General features: G+C 37.9%; 1 protein-coding gene across 1 annotated transcript in view; it reads left to right on the top strand.

Annotated features, from left to right (window-relative positions):
* Window positions 1-22,633, top strand: part of NEK7 (NIMA related kinase 7) — a 55,230-nt gene that overhangs the window by 7,933 nt on the left and 24,664 nt on the right. The window contains exons 3-4 of the mRNA XM_009951299.2: window positions 8,943-9,005; window positions 9,539-9,649. Coding sequence (XP_009949601.1) covers window positions 8,943-9,005; window positions 9,539-9,649 — 174 coding nt within the window. The remainder of the gene's footprint in view (window positions 1-8,942; window positions 9,006-9,538; window positions 9,650-22,633) is intronic.

Consider the following 22,633-nt stretch of genomic DNA (forward strand, 5'->3'; position numbering starts at 1 on the left):
ATTTTAATAACTTTTTTTGCTCTGCTAATGCATGCACTGTAAATTTCTCTGTCATATCTTGACTTGCTGTTCCATTTCTGTGATTTCCTGTGCTCTGCAGCACCAGGAGGCAGGGCTAGTCCTGGCAGTAATAAAAGAAGAGACTTGCTTCCCCTTTCTGGGATAACTGCCAGATATATACTACTTCAAAAGCTGAAGTATATTCTAAGAACTTTGATCAACAGTCTTAAAACATTAGGCTAATTCTTCCTTCATTTTCAGTGTGTGGAAAACCAAAAAGGTCAAATGTGACTTGAAATGCATGTCAATTAAGTTGGATGTGGAATGTCTGGGTCTTGGAAGAATGTCATAAAGTCCAGCCTTTCACTGTTAACTATGAAATTTTTATAACTGTGCTTGCATTAGGAATACAGAGTCATTATAGCATGTGTACTCTTAAGAGTATTTCAAAAGTCAGTATGTATAGCTGTATTATCAGGTTTCTGAATTTGACAGATTTTTTTCCGACTCATGAAGAAGACATCATGCTGTCCATATATGGGTGATAATTTCTATAGCAGAAAAGCTTTCTTGTTAAATTTTACTTAATCATTTAATACATTTCTAAGAATATACTTGGTGGTTTGTAGGAAATAGGGTTTAAGAGTTGTGGATCTCCCAAATAGCTGTATCCTGATAGTGTTGTGATCGTCTTAAAGTATCCAATATATGCTGTTGGTTTTCCATTGAATATTACTGCCTAGTGCACATCAGGAAGGGCTATGTTCTGTGATCGGTAAAATCACTTTCCATATGTATGTAGGAGACTATTATCTGAATGGAAAGTGAGATTTGGTTAACCTGTAAGGGAAAAAATTTGTAAGCATATGATGAAATACTACCTGGAGTTCAAAAGGCTCGAGGCAGCACTGAGTGTTCGGCACAGCAGTTTCAGCTTGCATAGTTGACATGTAAAGCTGTTCCATCTGGACAGAAGACCGTCTTAATTGTTACTGTGCTTCTGTAACCTTTCCTAAGATTCCTTATAAATATTTTTGTTAAATATAGTCACAATACTTAATTTCACTGTGAAATTTGTTTTCGTAGATGTGTTTTGGTGAGAAGTGATTGCTTTTCAGAGGAGCTCTTGTGGGTCTGCTCTATGATGGTTCTTGCTTTTCATTTCAGTCATGTTTTCTTTTATTCAAATTAAAATACTGCCTTTTTTTTCTGATGCCTTATTAATGGAAGCTCAACATGGACAAAACAAGAGGAATGCTTCTTTCTGTCGTGAAGGAAAGGCTCTATTTTCTCTCTCTTAGAGCTGTGCATGGATACAGCTTTACACATTTCCACATTGAGACAGTGTCTCTAAATGCTGTACCTTTTGTTAAATATTGTAACTGAGATCTGGACTTTCTTCTGTTTTCCCATTTTCTACCCTTTCTCGTCTCATCTTAACCACTACATGCTTTCCTCTCTGATCTTTCACCACCTCTCTGTTTTGCTTTCCTAGCTGGGTTGGGTGTATAGCTGTTCTTTTTATGTATATTCAGTCAGTGGTTCCCCATGTTTGTGTCTACCTTCAAGGCCTGGAGTGACTTAGAATTGTTCAGTTATCCTCTCTTTAAGAGTTGCTGGATCTCAGGCCATTATTTGTTCCAAAAGGATTGCCAGTTTTGTGTTCTTATGAAGCTTTCCAACAAGAATGTTTATTTTCTGCTATTAATATTTTATTTGGCTGAAATATGTACAATATTGATAAATGTTATATTAATGTGTACAAGATGTATGCTTGTGGAACTAAATGTGAGCAGAAGCAAGTGGCAGTAAGATGCTGTGGGAGAAAGGACAAACAGATGGTGACAGAAAGCACTCTGAGTTTGTAGCTGCTGCTGAGTCCACATGACACGAAGTAGTGTTCTTGATGTGTTTTCCAGTAGGATATGTGAAATCATAGCAGAGTGAAAACTGTATCATTTGCAGTTTCTTTCTAGTAATTTAACAAGCACACAAAAAAGTATGTTGTGTCTTTTCTTGTTGTATCCTTTGTGCTTCATCCTCCCATGTGTGGTTTGCTGCCTTGTAATTGGGGAAGTGGTATTTATGAAAATTAGGTTCTCTCTTTTTCCATGGAACTGTGTTTCTGAGATGCTGTTGATATATTACCTGAATAAAACCAGAATTAAACCCCCCAAGTCTTCATTACTTTCATTAATGTCTAAGCTACACATTGAGTCAAAGAAACACCAGGAAAGATAAATTATGAACATAGCAGCATAAGTTTGAAGAGCTTCTAGATAAGTTTCTTAACATACGTTAAATCTGAGGTCCAAACTATCCTGAAAGATGATACCAGAGGAAGAAGCAGTATGTCTCCTACTACTGCCACCCTAGGTAACCTGTGCCACAGAACCATCAACAACAGCCTGAGGTATGGTGTGCTGTTCTGAGCCATGAGGGCTCCAGGAGTCACTTCCAAGGGGGAAGTAAACAACTGCTAGATCCTGGATTAATAAGTGCTCACAAAACATCATTAAAGGGCAAAAGAGTTGTAAATATCTAAAGTCAGTGACTGTAAGGCTGTATGAGTTCACTTTATGAGCTATTTCTTCAGTAAACCTTAGCTACTGAAAATTTAAAATATTATGTGAAACTACATATTTCAACAAAATTCCGGATTTGTTACGTTTCTGTCTCACATTGTTCCACCTTTCCTTCCCTTTCGTTCCAAAATTCGAGACCCCTGTGTTAGCGACCCAGACAATGAATCCTTTTATCTAGCACTTACATTCATTATTCATTGTGCATTGTCAGTGGATTGCTACTTCAGGCCTGAATTAGAGATAATTAATTTTATGAAAGCACTTGTAATTTCACACTTTATGAAGCACTATTGGCTCAGCACAGCAGTGCTATGGTGGCAAAATACTCTAATGCTCCTTGTTGCTATTCAGTATCATATCACTTAATATTTGTGTGCATTCAAGTCTTTATTTTGCTTACTTGTCTGTAGATTTATCTTACGGCAGTCATGCTTGTGTTTTGCATTGGACATACTTTTCGGTATTTTTATTTTATACAGAATTTCAAACAGAAATAGGTTAAATTGTCTTTTAAATGGTGAGGTTAAAAAGACCTTTATCCTTTTCAATACTGAAAAGGAAAACTTGGAAAGGTGATGGAATTCAGAGTAAGAGGAATCAAGTAGATTCCAACTTGGCCTGTTACTTCAGATGATGAGATAAATTGGTAGCTAGTAATTGATCAGATACAGTCCACACTTAGGTGCTAAGGACTGTTGTTTTCCATCTGGTGGTTAAATGTTTCTAAACCTTCTTGCTATGCATATAGCTTTCTAGGAGCTCCAGTTGCATGTATATGAGAACTTTGCTAGGATGTTGATTTCATGTATTGCAACCTCTTTGTTTAGCTTTCACATCCGCACAGGGACAGTGCCTGCTCTGTATCTTACAATACTTTAGAAATATTAAAAAAAATACTGACATCTCTTTACAATCCTTACAACTGATATTTTTAGAGTGCTGAAATAATAAATTTATTATCTACACTTACATGAAGGTACTGGAGAAGTGATTCAATGCAGTTACTAGAAATCCCTTATTTGCGTAGCCCACAGAGGCAAATATTTTGAAATAAGTGTCAATGTATGCTTGTCCTTCTATCCTTCCTTTGTATGCTGTGGATTGCAGTAGGAGATGAAAAACTGAGAGCTAAAAAAATGGACTTTTTGTTTCACTTGGTGTTCTTGCTTAGTGGGGAAAAAAAATTTGCTAAGGGCTTTTAAAATGCTCTCTTAAGTCTTTTCAGCTGTATTTGCCCAATTGTTTTCAGGAATTTCACAGAAGTTGCTAACTAAGGTATAGTGCTTACCACAGTGAGGTTTGTTTTGATTACACTCTTCATGAAAACTGGCACATCATAAAAATATTTATTATAATTTTTCCTTATTTGTTGATTTAGCCTGTACCTGAGGCTAAACTATAACAGTTGCTCTATCACCCCATGACCCCTCACGAGCCAGGGAGGGGAATCAGGGAAAAGGAGAGCAGACCTGTTGGTTGAAGTGAAAACCAATTTAATGAAACAACACTGATACCAACAAAGGTACACACAGTTATCCTCAGCCAAATGAACATGCGGCCATCACAACTGACTGGAGAGCAGTCCTGAGGACAAGCAGAAGCCAGAGGAGGAGCAGGAGGAACCCCCCAGGAGCTCCCCTTCCTCAGCAAACCTCCCCCCTTTACAATGACCATGACATACTGGGATGGGCTGCCCCTGTAGCTCACTCAGGCAGCTGCCCTGGCTGACTCAAAACTGCTGACGGCCTGCCTGGCATGGCTGGGCTGGGATTCTGTCCCAGCTGAACCAGGACATTATTACTAGGTTTTCCACAGAAAATATAATTCCTTTATAGAAATATTAATCTTCTAGTCCTTGAAAATAGAAATTGAGGAAAAATAATGAAAAATTTAAAAAAGTGTATTATACTGGACAACTTGGGCTGACTAGAGAAACGTACCTCCAGCCTGAATTACCCTGTGATTCTGATCTCATAAGTGGAGCCAAGAATTAGAATTTATTATTGATCTAATTAATGCCCTAGCAGTCTAACCAAAACGCAACAGTTTTTATTGTTAGCCAATTACAGTGGTGCTAACACATGTAGTCTAATTATTGCTGGTTTCCAATAATCGCTATATGGAGCATCACCAGCGTCCTGAGCTCTGCTGGGAGGAGGAGGAGGATGGTGGTGACTCTACGTGGGATTTTGCTGGGTGCTTTCAAGCAGTCAGTTGCTAATGCTCTGTGTTGATCCAGCTGGTTTTGTTAGACCTTTAATGTATCTGCAATAATTTCCTTAAGACTGTGCAGTTGCACAAACCTGAGCTGAATCTAAAAACAAGTTAGACGCAAGGTATTTGGCTGTAATGACTTCGTTACAGTTAAGCCACTCAGCTGTAAGGCATGTGCTGCTGCAGCTAAAGCCAAGCTTGAAAAATACTTGTAGGCCAAGAGAAGCCCAGACAAAGGGTTCCAAGTCCCTAGGCAGCATGTTTCTGGGGTGGTCTGAGGCGTGCGGCCTGCTCATAGCAACGGCAATACTGCCTTCACAGGGCTACAAATCCTGTGCGTGGAAGAGATAGATCTGTGTGCAACACTCCTGCTAGGGAGGAGGAAGCCTAAGCTGACCTTTCAGGTTGTCTTGCTGAGTAACAGTAGCTGCAGATGGAAGTAGTCAGCTTGCAAGGCTGTAAGCTGTTAACAGTTGCAATAGAAGCACTGGCATCGCTTCATACTGGTGCATTAATGGCCAGTCTGCAGCAAACAGCAAGTGAAGGGCAGCTTCTCCTGCACGGTCATCTGCTCTGGGCAGCTCCTGCAGAACACACCTTCTGAGCCCTGCCAAATGCCGTGTGTAATTTTGACATGCACTTGAAAGGATGTTCTTAAGCTCTTAAAATCTTTCATCACGGCTTCCATTTTTCAGTGTAAGATGTTCTTCAGTGTTGACTCATCTTCTGGTGATGAAGCATGGAGGCTTTTTCGTTACGTTTACAATAACCTCCTTGTGTGAGCTGACACAGCTTGTTACACTAGGCTGCTCTGATCTGAACTGCAGCAGTTTGGCAAAATGGAAAGATAATCTATTCAGAAAGGAAATCTCTGCAAGCTGTTTAAATCTGGTGTGATAGGGAAGAGGTAATTCAGAGGCCATGAATTAGGTAAGGCTTGTTGTTGTTGTTTTGGGTTGTGGATTTTTATTGTTGGAGGAGGTTAATGTCTCTGAAACAGAAATTCTGGATTTCTGGGAAATGCTATTTATAGTGTTTTGAGGTTAAATCTGGGCCAAAGTCTAATGGAGAACCTCAAGAATGACATACAGTAAATCTTCAGATTGTCTGTCTTTGTGTTTGTGAGGGTCAAGTAAGACTTAGTTTTTTGGTCTTGCTCTATTTTGTGCAGGTAATGTTTGAAATACTCAATTTAGCTGAAGCTCTGACAAATTTGCCACTCTGGTGTATGAATTGTAGCAAAAGTGTAGGGAGTCGTGTTTATAGGAGTTAAGAATGACCTTTCATGAGAGCAGCTGCTTAGTCTAGTCTATTCCAGGCTGTTTAATAACAAATTAGAAGTACTGGGAAGACTAGCCAGAATACACAAAACAAAATTTTGTCTTTCTTTCCTATGCCTTGATCCTAGATTTTTCACAGTCCTGAGTTTAGGGTTTTATTTTTTTCATTTTATTGTTCCTTTATGAGAAGTACTGATTTATGTCCCTATCAGAGGCATAGCTTATTAAAAAAAAACCAAAAAACAAAAAACAACCCCCCCAAAAAAAACCAACCAAAAAAAAACCCCCCAAAAAACAAAAAAACTTGCTCGCAAAATTTGCTTGTTTAGGTGTGTACGGAAATAATCCTGGTATAGGTAAATTAATCCTCTTGGCATATTGGATCAGTCATTAAGAAGTGCAAACTGCCCTGTTTTTTCACAGTATGAAACTCTTGGTTTTGAACCTTGAAATTGTGCTTTGGATAATTTCACCAAACATTACAGGTAGATCATTTGTGTACAATTTTAAGCCTAAAATTCTGTCTGCAGCTTTGATTAGGTTCTCCAGTGTGTTTGGAGTTCTCTATGTCTAATCTCTGTATCATTCATAAGGAACATTCTTATCTCACTATTATCTAGAACTTAGCAAAACTGTGAAGCTTCAAGATGTGCCCCTGTACCTGTCCCCTTTTTTCACTGCTCCCCAGTACACAGTTTCATTGGTTGTTTTTGGGAGAGGGGTTATAAAATTTTCCATTTGCTGGTCTCTTAGGTGACAGGGAAAGACAAGTACAATCTCTTGCCTTCCCAGTATTTCCTCAGTTAATGTGATACCTCTCATATTTAGAACTTTCCTAAGTGTTTCCTATGAAAATCATTACAGTCCTTCATGAGTGTACCAAACAGTAGGACTTCAGTCTATTGTCAAAACAGTCAAAGAGAAATGTTTTTTGTTCAGAGCTGAGATCTGTAACAGATGCAGGCTATTTAATTTCCTTCACTAAGTTCCCAACCTTAATTCATAAACTGTCTTTTCTGTCTTCGGAGCTTCTAGCTCAGTCTTATTTCCCATCATCCTGGCGTAAACATAGAAGTAGTTGTGAGATGGTTTATTCCCTTTTATTCTTGGTAAGTAGTTTTGTTTTCTTCTTTCTTTCCTCCTCCCTGTTTCCTTCTTGCTATCTACAAGTCTGGCATTTCAGCTCTTGACCTAGAGTTGTCTTTTTGTCAGAAAGTGAATCTTGTATCCACTCCAGGCTGGTTTTTGTTACGCCAGCTGTAAAGGCAGACGATTGGATGTCTGAAGGGAAGTAGTGGCTGGTCAAGAGCATGTGTGTGCTCTGTGAGGACTGTGTTCCATGCATGAAGTCTCTAGACTTCTCCTTTCAGTCGATTAAAAGAATGACAAACTTACTGTGCATAGTGGCACAGAAAATGAAGAGAAGGTTTAGCAGATCATATGTGGACTTCCTGATTTCTTTGAACTTCTTTGGGGAGAGTGAAAGAAGGTGTGATTCACGTGGACAGTTATGCAGTCAGTTTAAGAGATGACCTCTTTGCAGGTGTTCAGTATTTAGTGCTGTCAATCCTAATTTTTGTTTTTGGGGTTACTGGCAAGATAAGAAATGGAAGTTGTCAGCTGTTGAGCCTTTGATCATTTTGAGCGGGTGGAACCAGGTACCAGTGATCTTCATAGCACATAATACATCTTCCTGGAGACTATCTAGAAGGAAATGATGTTCATTGAAAAGATGTAACTGGAAAAGGTAATCTTATAAATGTCACGGCAATTACTAAAACTCATAGTGTGTCTCTATTATTCTTCTGGGTAGCTCAAAATGTAACAGGCAGACCACACAAAAGTTGATGAGTAGGTTTTTTAGGGTTGTTTTGGTGTGTGGGTTTTTTTTTTTTTTTTTTTTTTTAATCCTGAAAGTAATGACAAATGAGAGAGGAAGGGTTCCCTGAAGAAGTAAGCGTTTGGTTGTTTCTAAGGGGAGTAGTCAGTGGTGGTGTATGGAGATGCACATCTGAGAAAGTGAAGTGAGAAGGGTACCCAAAGGTGGTAAAAAAAAAAAAAAAAAGGGATTGAAAATAGAAAGGCATGAGATTAAATGTAGATGTGTAGAATGTGGACAAGGACTCAAATTACAAGAAAAAATTACTCCAAACAAAAATTGAAATTAGTGGAGAGTAACGTGGTTAACTGGAGGCAGCAAAAATGAGATACATTGCAAAGTAATTTGGAGCAGATGGGAGATGGGAAAAAAATGAAGAGCAGAGATGTCTAACTGTAAAAGGCTGTAAAAGTCAAGGTGACAGATGAGGGCTTAGAAAAAAGTGCTCTAGTAAACAAATTACAGAACTCAAATCACTTCTTTGCTTGCTGAAGGGAAGGAAATGGGAGAGAAAGAATTGGAGGTGACAATGAAGTTTTGATATTGAGAGTAAAAGTGTGTGCATTATTTAGAACAGAAAAGGAATACTGTAGCAAGAGACTGGGAAAAAAATATGCTTAGTACTAGAAAGAATCAGTTTGTGGTAATGGTGTGGCAGGAGTAGGAGAAGAAGCTGGCATTTGGATTAGAATCAGACTTGAAGGAAATGTGCTGAATGACTGCTGTCTGTTTGAACAGATATGCAGAGGTGGCCCTTAAGTGATTGGAAAATATGGAGTTGTTTCCTATAAGGGGGCTAAAAGAATTGATACAGCGGTAGATAAGTACATCAAAGCGTTAGGAGTATTTCTTACTGCAATGTTACGTCTTGCCATGAAATGCATAATTCAGGTTGCTTTATGGATGCTAGAAAATAATGATAATGATCACTCAATTTGTTATATTGTTATCACTTAATAAAAACGTCTTATCTCTTGTGCATAGATATTTGATTTAATGGATACCAAAGCCCGTGCTGACTGCATCAAAGAAATAGATCTTCTTAAGGTAAAAGATTTGTTTAAAAAATATGCAGCCATCATAAAAATATATTAAGTTTTTCATAGATGTAGTCGAGGTGTGCACTGTTGTCCGTGTAGAGCTTTTATAAGCCTCACTTAAGGAATTTTGTAATCTTTATTGCTTTAAATGTTCACTTTGAGAAGTAATCCTGTAGAAAAATGGGTAACTCTTCAGGTAGAAGTTTCTGCTAAAACCACAGTAATGTAAACAACTGTGTCCTGTATACAGTAAAATACTGATTTTAAAAATTGACTTTACTGTTTCAGGTAAGTTTAGTGTGCTATTGCATAGATACATTGAAGCAAAATTACTCTAAAATTGCAACTTTAGTCATCATGATCCTAAAATGCCATCATGTACTTGGAAAATGTTTATCTGTAAATGCTTCTCATAAGCATATTTCATATACTGAAATAGCTTTTAGGGGTTGTTTTGCTTGCCTGAATAAGAATGTTTCATATGTTAGTCTTAAAAGATAAGACACGCTATACACTTAAATGTGCATTCTTCTTTCTTAGCAACTGAATCATCCAAATGTAATTAAATATTACGCCTCATTCATTGAAGACAATGAGCTGAACATAGTGTTGGAATTAGCAGATGCTGGAGATCTCTCTAGAATGATAAAGGTAGGAATTAACTTTTTTTCAAGAAATTAAAAGCTTGTAATGTTCAGCTTCTTTGGCTTTCCATTCTGCGTGGACATCACTGGGTGAAAATGTCAGGAACTGTGGAGAAAAGTGGCATGTTTAAACTTTTTTTACGTATGTCCAACATTGATGCTTATGTAAGTATTTTTAACACTGTTACCCAGAATATAAGTGCAGATGGGGATGTAACTAGACTGAAATTATATTAGCTCTGGGGAGAAGGAAAAAAACATAAAGAAAAGCACTGTCACATTTTGACGGCATTCCTGATTTTTTGCCACAATTGTGTTTTGTGTTCCAGTACTCTATATTAGTATTATATATTATATGTGTTCCAATATTCTGTAAGAGTAGCAAAAGCAGGGAAGGGCTGGCATCATAAGGCAGAAGAAATTTCTTCTAGATCTTAGACTTCAACTGCTAACCACTTTAGTAAACAAAATAAAGATTAAAATGGAAACGACTGCATCATTTTATAGGTCTAGTTTAATACTTCTTTATCTTGAGACTAACAAATATTCTGAAAATATATTTCATATTTGACTGCAGTCACATGCAGTGAACTTACTGATAGGTGGTTGTACATTATGGGTTAATTGCTTCCTTTTGTAGTTTTTAAATGCCGATTCTTTAGCTAATCAGAAAAATTTATCCAAGACCTGTTGTATACGCTTTGTGTTCTGAAACTTGTATTAACTTGTAACTAGTTTTTTTTGTCTCTGTTAGCTATCTGGCAACTAGTTCCTCTCTTTCCCTACCCTTTTTCCACTGGGTCTTGGTTTTCCTATGTCACTCTGGTGTACTTTCTTGTGTGCACACTAACATCATTACTGTCAACACAGCGTAACTTGGGAACAAATAATGGCGCTCAATTAGCATTCGCTCAGCCACAGCCGGGCACAGAGCAGAGTTCTGCTGTTTTGCTCTGGACCTGCATGAACAGAGAATGTTAATTTCTTCATTAATGACTTTCATATTGATACTTTTTTGAGCTTTTGAAGAATATTCCCTTATAGATTGATAATTGTAAGGTCGGATAGTAAAAATTTGGTTCTAAACAGGTTGACAGCATTCTGTTAATATTTATATCCAAATCTGATATTTTTCTTCATCTCATGAATTATTAATTCTGTGGGCTTACATTTCATAAAACATAAAGGAAGGTTTGTCTTTTGTTTTGAATGTTCAGTTTTGACACAACAGTTATTAATATGAGTACTCTGTGACAGATTGCCTTATGGCATGTCTGGTCTTGTGACCTATTGAAGCCTTCTCTTTTTCCCCTGCTTCTTTTTTTATTTTTTTTAAAAAAAATTTAAATCCAGTGTGTGAATAATGGCTTCTTCAGTGCAGTCGGCCTCATTACACCTTGTGCAAGTCGGTGGGTATTTCTTACAGGCTCGATCTTGGAGGCACTTTGTGATTGTCCTCTTAACACAGGGATCATGTTTAATGTAGCTAACTTAGATTGCTGTTTGATGTTAATGACAGCCTATCAGGCTATTATTAAATATGTATGAGGTGTCACAATGCACTCGTCTTCATGCTGCTGGTGGAGGAAACGATTTGGTAGACTACTTGGACGGTATGAGTTTAAATGAGGGGTGCATCAGTTATATAGCGCTGTCTTAAAGAGGTATTTTAAAAATAGCCTGAAAAATAAATGGTACATAATGGTATGGAAACTTCCTAGCAGAACAGCTGCCTGTCACGCTACTAAGGCAAATAACTGTGTCATATTATTAAAACAAACAAACCATGCTTTGATTTCCTGTGTCCTTGCTAGAATGCTCTTCTAAGTTTGTTGGAAGATGTTGAAGCACCCCCAGAAGACTGTTTGGGTACCAGGCTTCTTGTGTGATTCGTAGAAAGGATCAAGCATGTTTTTGAAATTGTAAATGACCACAGCTTGAATGACATTGAAACCAATGTTAATGTGAGGGAAAACTACTTAAACTGGTTTGCTTGGGTATTTGTTATGACATTATTGGCACATCAGAGAATACTTACAAAGCTGCTGTGCTTCTCAGTGCACCTTAATGAATTCTTTAGTTCTTCCCTTAATGAACCACATCCTTGCTGCCCAGCTTTTGTACCATCCCTCTTGTTACCTGTGAACAACACTCTCTTTGTCCCCGTTGAGGAGGCAACTGAGGAAAATCACTTGGTGCGTTCACGTGGATTCTAATAGAATTCATAGAATCTGTTGTATGTAAAAAAAAAAAAAACCCACACCAAAACAACTGTGCATTGGCATTTACAAACCTCTGACTTTGTTACGTGATATCTCATGTTCTGTGCGTTTATGTATGTACATACACAGATTTAATACGCTTTACCTTAATCTTTTTTCTTTAGTTACCTCTGTTGCATTGAGATGTTTCAGTACAGCCTCCATTCTCAAAAGTAAGAGGATCCAAAAGTGAGGATTTCTTATCTTACAGCTTTTAACAACCTGGTAGAATTCTTGGACGTGGCATGTCAGTAAGACTGAGAGGCTAACATTATCAGTGAGGGGGAAGTACCTGTGTTTGACTTACAGTTGGTTTTGCACTGGAATATGTACCTCAGTACTGTGTAATCCCAGTGTAGGGATGGTGAAAGAAGGAAAAATCCTTGCTTTTTCTGTATTTGAGAATTAGGCTGCTAGATTACTATTACATCAAATACTTTACAAGTGAATAATTAGTAACTACTGTGCTAGCTCCCGGTTGCTCATGGTGTGTGGTTTATTGGTGTCTGTGGTCTCTACTGTGGAATGTGGTGATAGTGCATGGCTGCCAAGATTAAGGGTAGTTCATGGGAACTCCTGTTACCTTGTAATACCACCCCCTTTTGTAGTACAAAAATATGTTGTAAAGCAGATTTGAGGCTGGATCCCTTTTCCTGTTAGTCATGATTTTCCTCCACTGCAGACAGTGACAAGGCAAAAATTGTTCAGATTGTTCTGTGGACCTTTTTGTTTTGGGATTTCTTTTTTTAAGCAACAATTGATATATTGGATAAAAAAAAATGCCATAAGTGAAGAACAATCTACTAATTGCATTAATTAAGCAAATACATTATGATGATTCAGTAAAAAGAACTAGTTAGTAAAGTCTGTGCTGAAGGTGTTGAAACAAGAGAATTTGAACTATCTTGCAGAATAATTAGCATATTATTTAAGATTAAATATAAAGTTACTAGAAAGGCTTATAAGAAAGGATGTTACCAAGAAACTAAAATGTTTGTGATTTAAAAAAAATCACTAATAAACTTATAGATCTATTTCATTTCTGCAGATATTTTTAGTTTTTCTGGCAAATAATCTTAGTACACAAAATAATGCAAACTTTAAACTGAATATGTCATACAGATCTTAAGGAAGTTGGTCATGTTTTGGGGACAAGCATGAAAGCTTTCATCTAAAAAGTTGAATCGTGTTTGCAGCTTTTTCAAGATAGATGGAGAATAATTTGAATTCTACAAAATATCATCTAGGTACACTACTCACTCTTCAGAGAATGGTTTTCCTGTATTTTTTTCAACTTTAAATTAAAAAAAACTCCACACTATAATTAGCTAGGTAAAATAAGACAAATATTTTAAAAGTTCTCATCAGTATGAAGTTCATATTGATATCTCAGGTTTCTGTAGTTGTGAACAGTGAAGTCTTTGTCCTTAAACATACTTGGTTTTTATAGGACAGTCAAAATACAGGGGTAGTCATTTCTTTCCGAGCAACTGATACATATCTAAATTGCTTGTTGCAGTAGCTGGAGCTCTGTTTAGACTTGTTTGAAATCTCGTTGATTATTATTCTGATGTTTCAACAGTGGGGGATATTTTGGGCTACACTGTGTGAAATTGCATCAGGCAATTTCTCCTTTCCCCATGGTCTGGGATGCAGACCCTCTGTCTTCTCCCCATGCCAAAATATATTAGCAATGAGGTTTTTTGGAACTTGTTTGCAGTATTCCGGGGTTGACTAACTTGCCTGTGCTGTGTTATGGGGCAGATTGCCCTTTTTTAAGGACTTAAAGAGTAGAACCAATTTTAGCTTTGGTCATTGGCAGCTTTGCCAGCCCAGAGTGCTCCTCCTGCTTGTGTGAAGCAACCACAACTCCACTGCAGAATCCACGTGTCTGCAGCCTGGGTGTGTTGGTGTGAGGTGGCTATAGGGTGAGATGACAGCCTTTGGGGGTATATAGGCATGTTGTAATGGGAGGACTTGTAAGAAACATTGGGGCACAGAGTAGTTATTACAGTCTGCCTTGTCTTAAGTGTTCAGTGGTGTTTGTGAGGCTGGAAGGGACTGAATGGAGGGTTATTGAGGGTTATTCACATCATTCCGAACTTGGGTGTTGATCAGGTACAGGTCAGAAACTTCTGCACGAGTTGCTTTTGTGAACTTAGCAGTGCATCTTGCCCCACTGTTCTTGCAACAGGGCAGAGAGTTGAGGGAGCGCGTACTGCTCCAGAAGCTAATTACTTTTTCTGTCTGCAGACTAGCTGCCCTGGGTTTCTGGATGGCTAGGAGCCCATGCCTAACTGTTCTCACTGCAGTGAAGCCGGTTATGTTGCCGAGAATGGAAACTTGTCACTTGCTTTTTTCAAACTGATTTCTGGTGTGTTGTTGTCTCCTAGAAATAGTGATGGTTTTTCAGACATTAGGGTTATCTGATGATCTCAATAGCACGTGTTACCTATAGTTTGTTTAATTGCAAAAGTGATAATTTTATTTTGCTATGATAATTGGAAGATTTTGGGGAGTATGAAGTTAGGGAAGTACCTGTGTAAGGAAGAGGTGCAGTGTCAGAATTTAGCAGGTCAGGTGTTTACCCCTTCCAAGGGCATGACCCAGTGATTTGGGAAACCCTAAGCTATTGTTGTTTGTCTATCTCTTTATCATACAAAACGTTGATTTACATAGTTTACATTCATGTTTGGAAGGCTGGTGGGACAGTGATGTAGTTTGAATGGCAGTGTTGCAGAAGCTGTATTCTGCTGTGCACACACACGTGTGTAGCAGGACAGTAACTCTGTCTGCTAAGGTTGCCAAAGATTTAGCTGTATGAGAATGTGTTTTCAGTTTGTCACAATATAACACACCCTGCCCGCTTCAGGGTGTGTGTTTCAAAAAATGTTGTATGATTTAATAGACTGCTAAGGGAAGATATATTATTCTGCTGAGATATATATTTGTTTGGTTTTAATCTATTTATTTTTAAATCTGTCAGCCATTGTATCTGAAATATTGTAAGCCCCCTGTACCTTGAAACAGAGACTTCAAGCTTGGAAAGGGGATTTTTCTTACAATAATGGCTGTGAAATCTCACCTAAACTTAAATTCTTCTAACACAAATGTTCATATGTACTTAACAGAAGTTGCTGGAGCATAGCAGCCAAAGTGGAGAATTTCTGTGCACATAGAGCTGCGTGAACAAACCTCTTGCATCTCTTAGTGCCGACAGCATTGCATACTGCCTGAGTGACTATTAATGCTTCAACCTATAGTATGGGTGACTGAAATGGCTTTGCCAGAAATAGCTTTTTCCAGATGCTTTGGATGGGCTGAAGTTTTCTTGTCTCTCAGAGGGTATTTAATTTTTCTAAAAACACAGGGAAGGGAGTAATCTGGGATGAATGTGGGGAAGACAAAAGACGAGGCAGGCAGAAGAGTAGGCTGGGACAAACAGCAAAGTGATCCTTAAGCAGGGAGAGAGAGGATCTGACTGGGAATAGGGGAGACAAGTGGACTGGGACTAGTTGGTTAGCCGTTTTTGAGAGAAGGTGGACTAGGAAGTTATGACACAAGGCAGCAGAGACTGAGTATAAAAGAATGAATGTAAGAATAATGGATTGGGAAACTATGAGATGGGACTCCCAATACTTGGCATGAGCACAGTGAGATTAGAGAAGAGCTGGTGTGTTGCCAGAGAGCAGGACAGACTGGGCAAGGATTTTAGAGGCAGACTAGATCCTAGGGACAGAGACTGCCAATAGGGAGAGAGCCTAAATGGCGTAACTCGGACTGGCTGGGAACAGGATGTGGTTGTGTAAATGGAGAAAATGTGATGAAGGGACAGGTCTGGGATGGGGGCAGAGAACAGGCAGGTTGTGTAGGAATTACAGATCAAATACAAGGGAACTCAAAGAAGAACCTGTCCTGTAGTGTACTGCCACGTAGAGCGTGGAATGGGACTCAGGGTTCGTGAGTGTTGCTGTTCTGCTGTTGTTGGCGAATGTAAGTGAAGTCCACTGGCAGTACTCATCCTTTACCCGCTGAAGGATGATACTCTGTTGTTGGAGTAACTCAGTCAGCTGCAGTACTAGCTGTGGCTGTAAAAGTGCCCACTCTGGTAAGCTGTGTGTAGCAATGTAGCAGAGAGCCTGCATTTCTGTAGGTACTTTTATGCTTTTTTGAATGTATGGAATTGCTTATAGCCTAAGGAACCAACACTGAATCTGCAAAATCAAGCATTCAAAGGCTAGAAAGTGCTACCACTGAGTATCTTGCAGTCCAGTGAATCACAGGTTTATGTCATCTTTGAAGAACCACTGCTCTATTTGGTGTTAAGGGTGCAGTTACTCTGGGCAGAAATTATGATGGTGTGGTACAGGCACCACCATTTGTGGCATCTGTGCTGCCTCCTTTGCTGCAGTGGTCATTTTCAACACAGGGAATTTGAGACAGACAAAGGTTTCATGGTTAATACAATTGAATGCTCTTCCAAAGACCATCCTTTCTTACTGTTTCTGGTACTGTTCCTACAGGATATGGTGTGAAACGCTTCTGCTGTTATTTGGTTGGAATTGTGATTGCTTGTTCTGTATTTCTGATAATCAAGGTAAAACTCTGGGGTTTGATTTGTAGAAGCATTGAGCGTTCACAGCCTCATCTGTTCTGAGTAGAAACGGTGCTTTGAAGGTGGAACTGTTTCATAAAGCTAAGTGTGTCGAAAAGGAGGTGCTTAAATTGGTGCCAGATTTAATTAACACTTTTGGTCTTAATTCTTTGCCCCCATTCTAATCTGTAAAATGGGGATACTACTACCTCATAACTTCTAAAGCCATTTGTGAAGATAAAGTTTATTTTATTAATTTGATATTCCAATGGTGCGTATCTGGTAGCTGTACCCCTCCCTGAAACTTATATTTAGTAATAGGTTTTCAATAGTGCACAATAAATAAAGCCTAGAGACATTTTCAAACTGCTCATTAGCCGAGTGTCGTGAATGAATGAGAAAAGGGTCTTTTGACATGAAGAAAACAACTGAAAACTGTGTGTGTGTGCGCACACACTCTGAAAGGGGAGAAATTATGGTGGCTTTAGTTCTGAGATTTTTCTTACACGTTTGCTTACGTCCAAATACTCAGACTCCACAATCATGATTGTGGAAAAAGTATTTTTAAAGTAGTCTTTTGTGCATGTTTGTGTATTTTCTTTTCATGATGCTGATTTATCATGATCTATAAATGCAAATTTTAAAATGTGGAATCTGATTCTTTTGGTTTTCAGCAATATCTGTGTCTCTCACGCTTGTTTCTTTTTTTTCCATGACTGCTCGATTTAATTTAAAGAACAAAAAAGCTCACTACCCAGCCCCCCTCCACCCCCCCAATGACAAACCTCCTGACTTGTGGTCTTTTTGTTCAGTGTATGGTTATGTTTTATGATATAGAACAGTTTAGCACCTTGCTGAAGCTAGGTCATTGATAAATGTTAAAAGCTTCAAAATATTTTTTTTTTTCCTCGATGTTTTTTCCACATTCTGTGTCACCTTTACTTTTAGCTTTTTTGTGTGCTCGTTTTTGAAAAGGCTTTAAAAAGAGTGTAGCTTGAAGAAGCATGTAATATATTAGGATACTGTAACACAGTATGTGCTAATTACAGATCAAAGCTAAATTATTTTTATGTGTCTTTTCCTAAAGGAGAAAGCTGGGGCTTTGAACCAGTCGGGCTGATTTTTGCCACTAACCTTCTTTAAAGCTACTAAAAAATCTTTTTCTTAAACTTTTTTTACCCCCTGTAATTAAAAAATAGTGCATCCTTATTCAACTTTGTATATATAGATAGATGGTAGCTATGTAGCAGGTAAAAAAGGGGGCTGAGTGTTCTCAGGGGAAATGGCCACTCTGTGGATGGAACCGTGAAGTCCTAAAAGAAAAAGCAAAGGCGTAGAACCCTGCCAAGGTAGGAGAGCTAGTTCTGGTAAGCTTTTGCTCCCCATACACGTGTGTTACTGGGGGGTTCGGACAGGCTCGACTGTCACCTTTGCTCTCAACCACAGGTAACCAGAACGAGAGCAGCAGCAGCAGTTTACCATGTGCGAGTTACATATACGTGTTGGCAGAAGGAAAGCTGGCTGGTCCTGTAATTTATAACCAGGGGGTTATTGGGCTGGGTGATTGCCAGGCAGCCTGGTTAGGTTTTTTGTGAATTGGCCATTGTCTGTGTCTGCCACTGGAACAATAAGAATAAGTGGGCGGATTTTCTGCTGAAATAATTAGACTATCAACACTGTTTTGTTGTGTGGACAGTCCCCTTGACAGATATCACACCTGAAGCTATTGTGTAAGCGACTGGCAGTACTCGCAGGGAGAGTAACGGTGTCAGTCAGCTATGGAAAGTTAACTTGGTGTTAAAATTCATTTAATTCTTACGCAGGCTGTTCAAATAGCTCTAACTGGGGCAGAAATGCTTGGGGTATTTAATCTCAACCTTTGCCTACTGGTGCTAGAATTGTCTGGCTCCATGAACCTTTAAAGAGCAGGGAGAATTGAAAGATTTCATTAAATAATAGTTCCGACTGCTTTTCTTGTTTGAAATGTCATGCAAACAATACTTAGAGTTTGGTTTTTTTTAAAAAAAAGTTTGCAATGTCAGTGTTTGTGCTATATGAGTAACTCGCGGAGAATGGAGAGAGATTTTGAATTTGTTTGCCTTATTTGTAGTAAAAAGAAAAAAAATATGTCAAGATGGTAGCTTCTGTATTTACTGTGTCATGCTATTGCTTTTTATTAGGAAGTAGAGTTAATGATTCAAGCACGAGTTTCACCTCTTCATGCTGTACTAGTTTTCCCAAGGGGATTTATTGGAATGAAATGCATGTAAACAAATACTGTTGAATTTAAACATGTGGCTCTGTGTTTTAAGAAGCCCCACTCAGCGGTAACAGCAGAGACAATGAAAATGATGCAGTATTGGAAATTTTATTTTAGTGGCTCTGCAAGTAGATCTGATTTCAGTACTTGATCTTTATCTCTTTTTTGCATGAGCAGAAATGTTAGGTGGAACAGTGTGACTGTAGGTGGACTACTCAATAAGGAAAAAAGAAACGAATCCGTGCAAAGGCAATTATATAAAAATATGTATATATAACAAGTGACTTTGTTCAGAGCTTTCGAAGGGATGCGAGTTTAATCAGGAGGCTTATTAACAGTCTGATTAATAGATTATGAGCATAAAAGAATATATGCTAAAAATGGAAAATACGACAATTTTGACCTGCGTGTTTCTAACAAGGCTTTCTGTTTCTTGTAAGTAGTTATGTTTATTTTGCTTGTGGTGAAAGCAAAATTGTGTTTGGGAAAATGTTTCTATCTCAGTTCTGTGGGGTGTGTGTGGTGGTTTGGTTTTATTTATTTATTTATTTTATTATTTATTTTATTTTTTAGGAAAGACTATAGTTTCATGCTACTAATTTGGCCCTCTAATGCTAGTAGGTACTTCTACTAGTACAATAATTTCGTCTGTTAGTTTTCATACTGTGTCTTTGGTTGCTATTGATTAAATAAAGTTACTTGTATACTAAGATTGCTAATAGAGGAAGAGGTTGGTGTTTTTTTTTTAAATGCATTTTTTTGTAGATTCTGGAAGGGAAAAATAAATGTATGGTATCTTCAGTAACTTTTTTTGGGGTATTTGTTCTATTTTTAGAACTAAGAAACAGCTGCTACTGTTGAAATGTAGGCAAATTTGATCACCTCGTGATCGGATTGGATGAATGATTCAAGATGTGGTAGAAAGTTCTATTTTTGTTCTGCAGGGAAAAATGATAGAAAACTTACCACAATCTAAAGAGATGGGCAGCTGAATTCATGAATGAGCAGAACCAGACAAAACTCCTGGGACACTGCTTTCCTACTAGAATTATAGAGCCTTTTAAATAGAAAGTAAGACTTATACTTCGAAACTTCATTTCTATGTACCTGAGTCTCTGAGCTTTGCTCCGAAATGTAGAGATGTTGAGGTCTGTCTTCAATGATCTTTTTGACCTTTCATGCCCTTGCCAGTTCTGTTTTGTTTCTGTTGTGTCCACAGAGTGAGAACTCTTGCTCGCATTTCCATAATTTCCTATTACAGCTGCCTTCTTTTTCCTCTCTCTGTTCTTTCTGCTAGTCCATATTAAAAGGCTCCCAAGAAACACAGGCAAAAGTGGCCAAGAACTTCATTATCTGTTACTTGGAAGTCCGCTGTAATGATCCTTTCTCCAACACTTTCCTCTTGATGAAGTTCAGATTTCTTCCCACAAGTTGTTGAATCACTATGTTCTGATAAGTCCATGCAATAGAATATTAAAAAAACTCCCAACTTTATGGTTTTGTAAGCTGCAAGTGGAGTCATGAGAACAGACAGATGTGATCAGGATCCTCATCAAAACATGAAAAAAAGGAAAATAAATCTATTTGAAGTGAGGAGATGATCATTCTCATTTTACTTTTCCCCAAAATCCTCTCTTTCAGAAGGCAACTCTAGCCTAGAGCATGCACAGTGGAAAAATTCGGGTATATGTTCTTGTGGACTTGTGTGACAATTTCACAGACTTTTTTTTTTTTTTTTTTTTTTTAAAATAATGACTCTGCAAAGTTGTTTAGATGATCAGTTTATCATTTTTCTGCAAGAGATGTTCATAAATCTCTTGCATTCTATAGCCCAGTTTGCTGCTTAAACACTCATTGGGGTTTTTTAATATCTTTTATTTATTCCTTTTTTTTTCCTATTCAGTGAGGTCTAAACCAGGCTAAATCGTACCTTAAAATTCTCTGAGACACTAACGTCAGAACTGAATGCTAAATTTTTTCCAAGCGTAGTTACTGAGACATAGGCAGTCATATCTGAAATCTCCAATTGTATTGAAATAATCTGTGCTTACTGTTCCTTACTCATCTGCAGGAAATCCTTAGGTTTTTTATAAAAGCCATACATAGTCCTGCATATTTCCTTTAAGAGTATTTTCTGAGCTGTGCTTGTTAAGCCTAGATAAGACCACTTGCTAATTGCTGTCACTTTTGCTTTTGGAATTTGACCTTTGAAGAAACTCGGTATAATATAATTCCATGCTTTTATATTGACTTTAAACATTTCCCCCATATATCTTTTACTTAACTTTATTTTTTTTAGTGCCTCCGGGAAACTGAATGGCATATGCTGTTTAGGTGCAGGGCAGCTATATTTAACTTTACTAGATTGGGAACATTTGGCGAATATTTAATTTTTCTTTCAGCCATTCATTAGAGAAAAGCAGGAGAGTTCCATTTTCCCATGACGAAACTGCTCAGTCATTCTGTAAAAAGAGACAAAAAGACTAACTGGTGGTATAACCTGCCTACCTTAAAGGTCTTTAAGGCCTTTGAATAGCAAATTTATGACCACAAAAGTTTCCAGTTGCATTAAATGACTGAATTGAAGTTTTATCTGTACTGACATTGTGAAAACTCTTCGAAGTAGTTTTTTGTGATTCTGTTCTCAAAGGGTGAGGAGGAAATTTCATGGGATATGGCTTTTGAAACAAATAATTCTTGCTGGGAGACAGTCTGCTGCCTGAGCGTGCCTGGTAGTCTCTGTTTAGCTGATAAAATACTAGCTTGCAACACTGCCCAAATTTTTAATGCACATGTACAAGCAGTTCCCTTTTTGCCCAGTTTCAACTATGTTGAGACTGATCTTTCACCTCAAACAGGATTATGTTTTTTTAATGTCACACCCATAGAAGGTCAGTGGTCTGAGGGACATCAGAACTGTCCTTTGAGCCTCACACAGCTGGAAGGAGCAGAATAGTAAAATGTTGGAGATGACAGTACTTTAGAAAGCTGTATGTCAGGCTATATTCCTTTGAGGTCAAATTTGGACAGGTAATAGCAACTTGTATACAATGAGAGGTAACTGTTAAGTGAACTTAATTGTGTGGACCTTAGAATGCTTGAGACGTTACAGCACTAGGCAGTGAATTAGTTTCAGTATTAACTGTTTGTGGTGCTACTACATTCTGCTACAATAGAGGTTAAAAATTATTGTTTTGGCATCGTGTCTTCTGCATTTTTGGCTTCACTATAGGGAGGGGGAAAACCCCACAGCCATTAGAACTGCGTTTTGCATTGTGGACTATTTTAGAACGGAGGAGAGAGAAAAGGATCCTGCTTTGAATACAGTTAATATGTGCTATATAAATTTAATTATGCTGTTCAGCATAAAATAGGTTTGACCATGTTTTCCTTCAACTTATATTTCTTGTTAAAAGGTAAGGTTCTAAACAGGAATGGGATTCCTTTTCCTTATGACTTTGCTCAGAAATAACACTGCCTGCTGGACTGTTTCCTAGAAAAATACAACATGTTTCAATAGCTAGTTTTGCAAAATCAATCTGGTTTTGGCAGTGGAGGCTTTTCATCACTATTTTGGCTATTGGTGGACAATAGCCCAAGAAAACGTTGAGAATATGTATTTTGATGGAAGGAGATAGTGTAATTAATTACTACACAAAATAATGTTCAGTGAGTTAATTTTAAAGATAATTGGATTGGTTTTAAACCTATACAAGTGAGAATGGTGCCTATTTCTTTGTTTAGTTTAAACGTTGTTAGCAAATCTAGCAGCTATCTTTTGCATCTGCTCTGCATGGGTGAATTCTACAGGGTTAATAATACTATTGATGCTTTCAGGAAGAGAAGTTGTTACCATGCAAAACTATTAATGCTTTC

This window comes from Leptosomus discolor, chromosome 3 (assembly GCF_034619465.1).
Source record: "Leptosomus discolor isolate bLepDis1 chromosome 3, bLepDis1.hap2, whole genome shotgun sequence".
In the NCBI taxonomy this organism is placed as follows: Eukaryota; Metazoa; Chordata; class Aves; order Leptosomiformes; family Leptosomidae; genus Leptosomus; species Leptosomus discolor.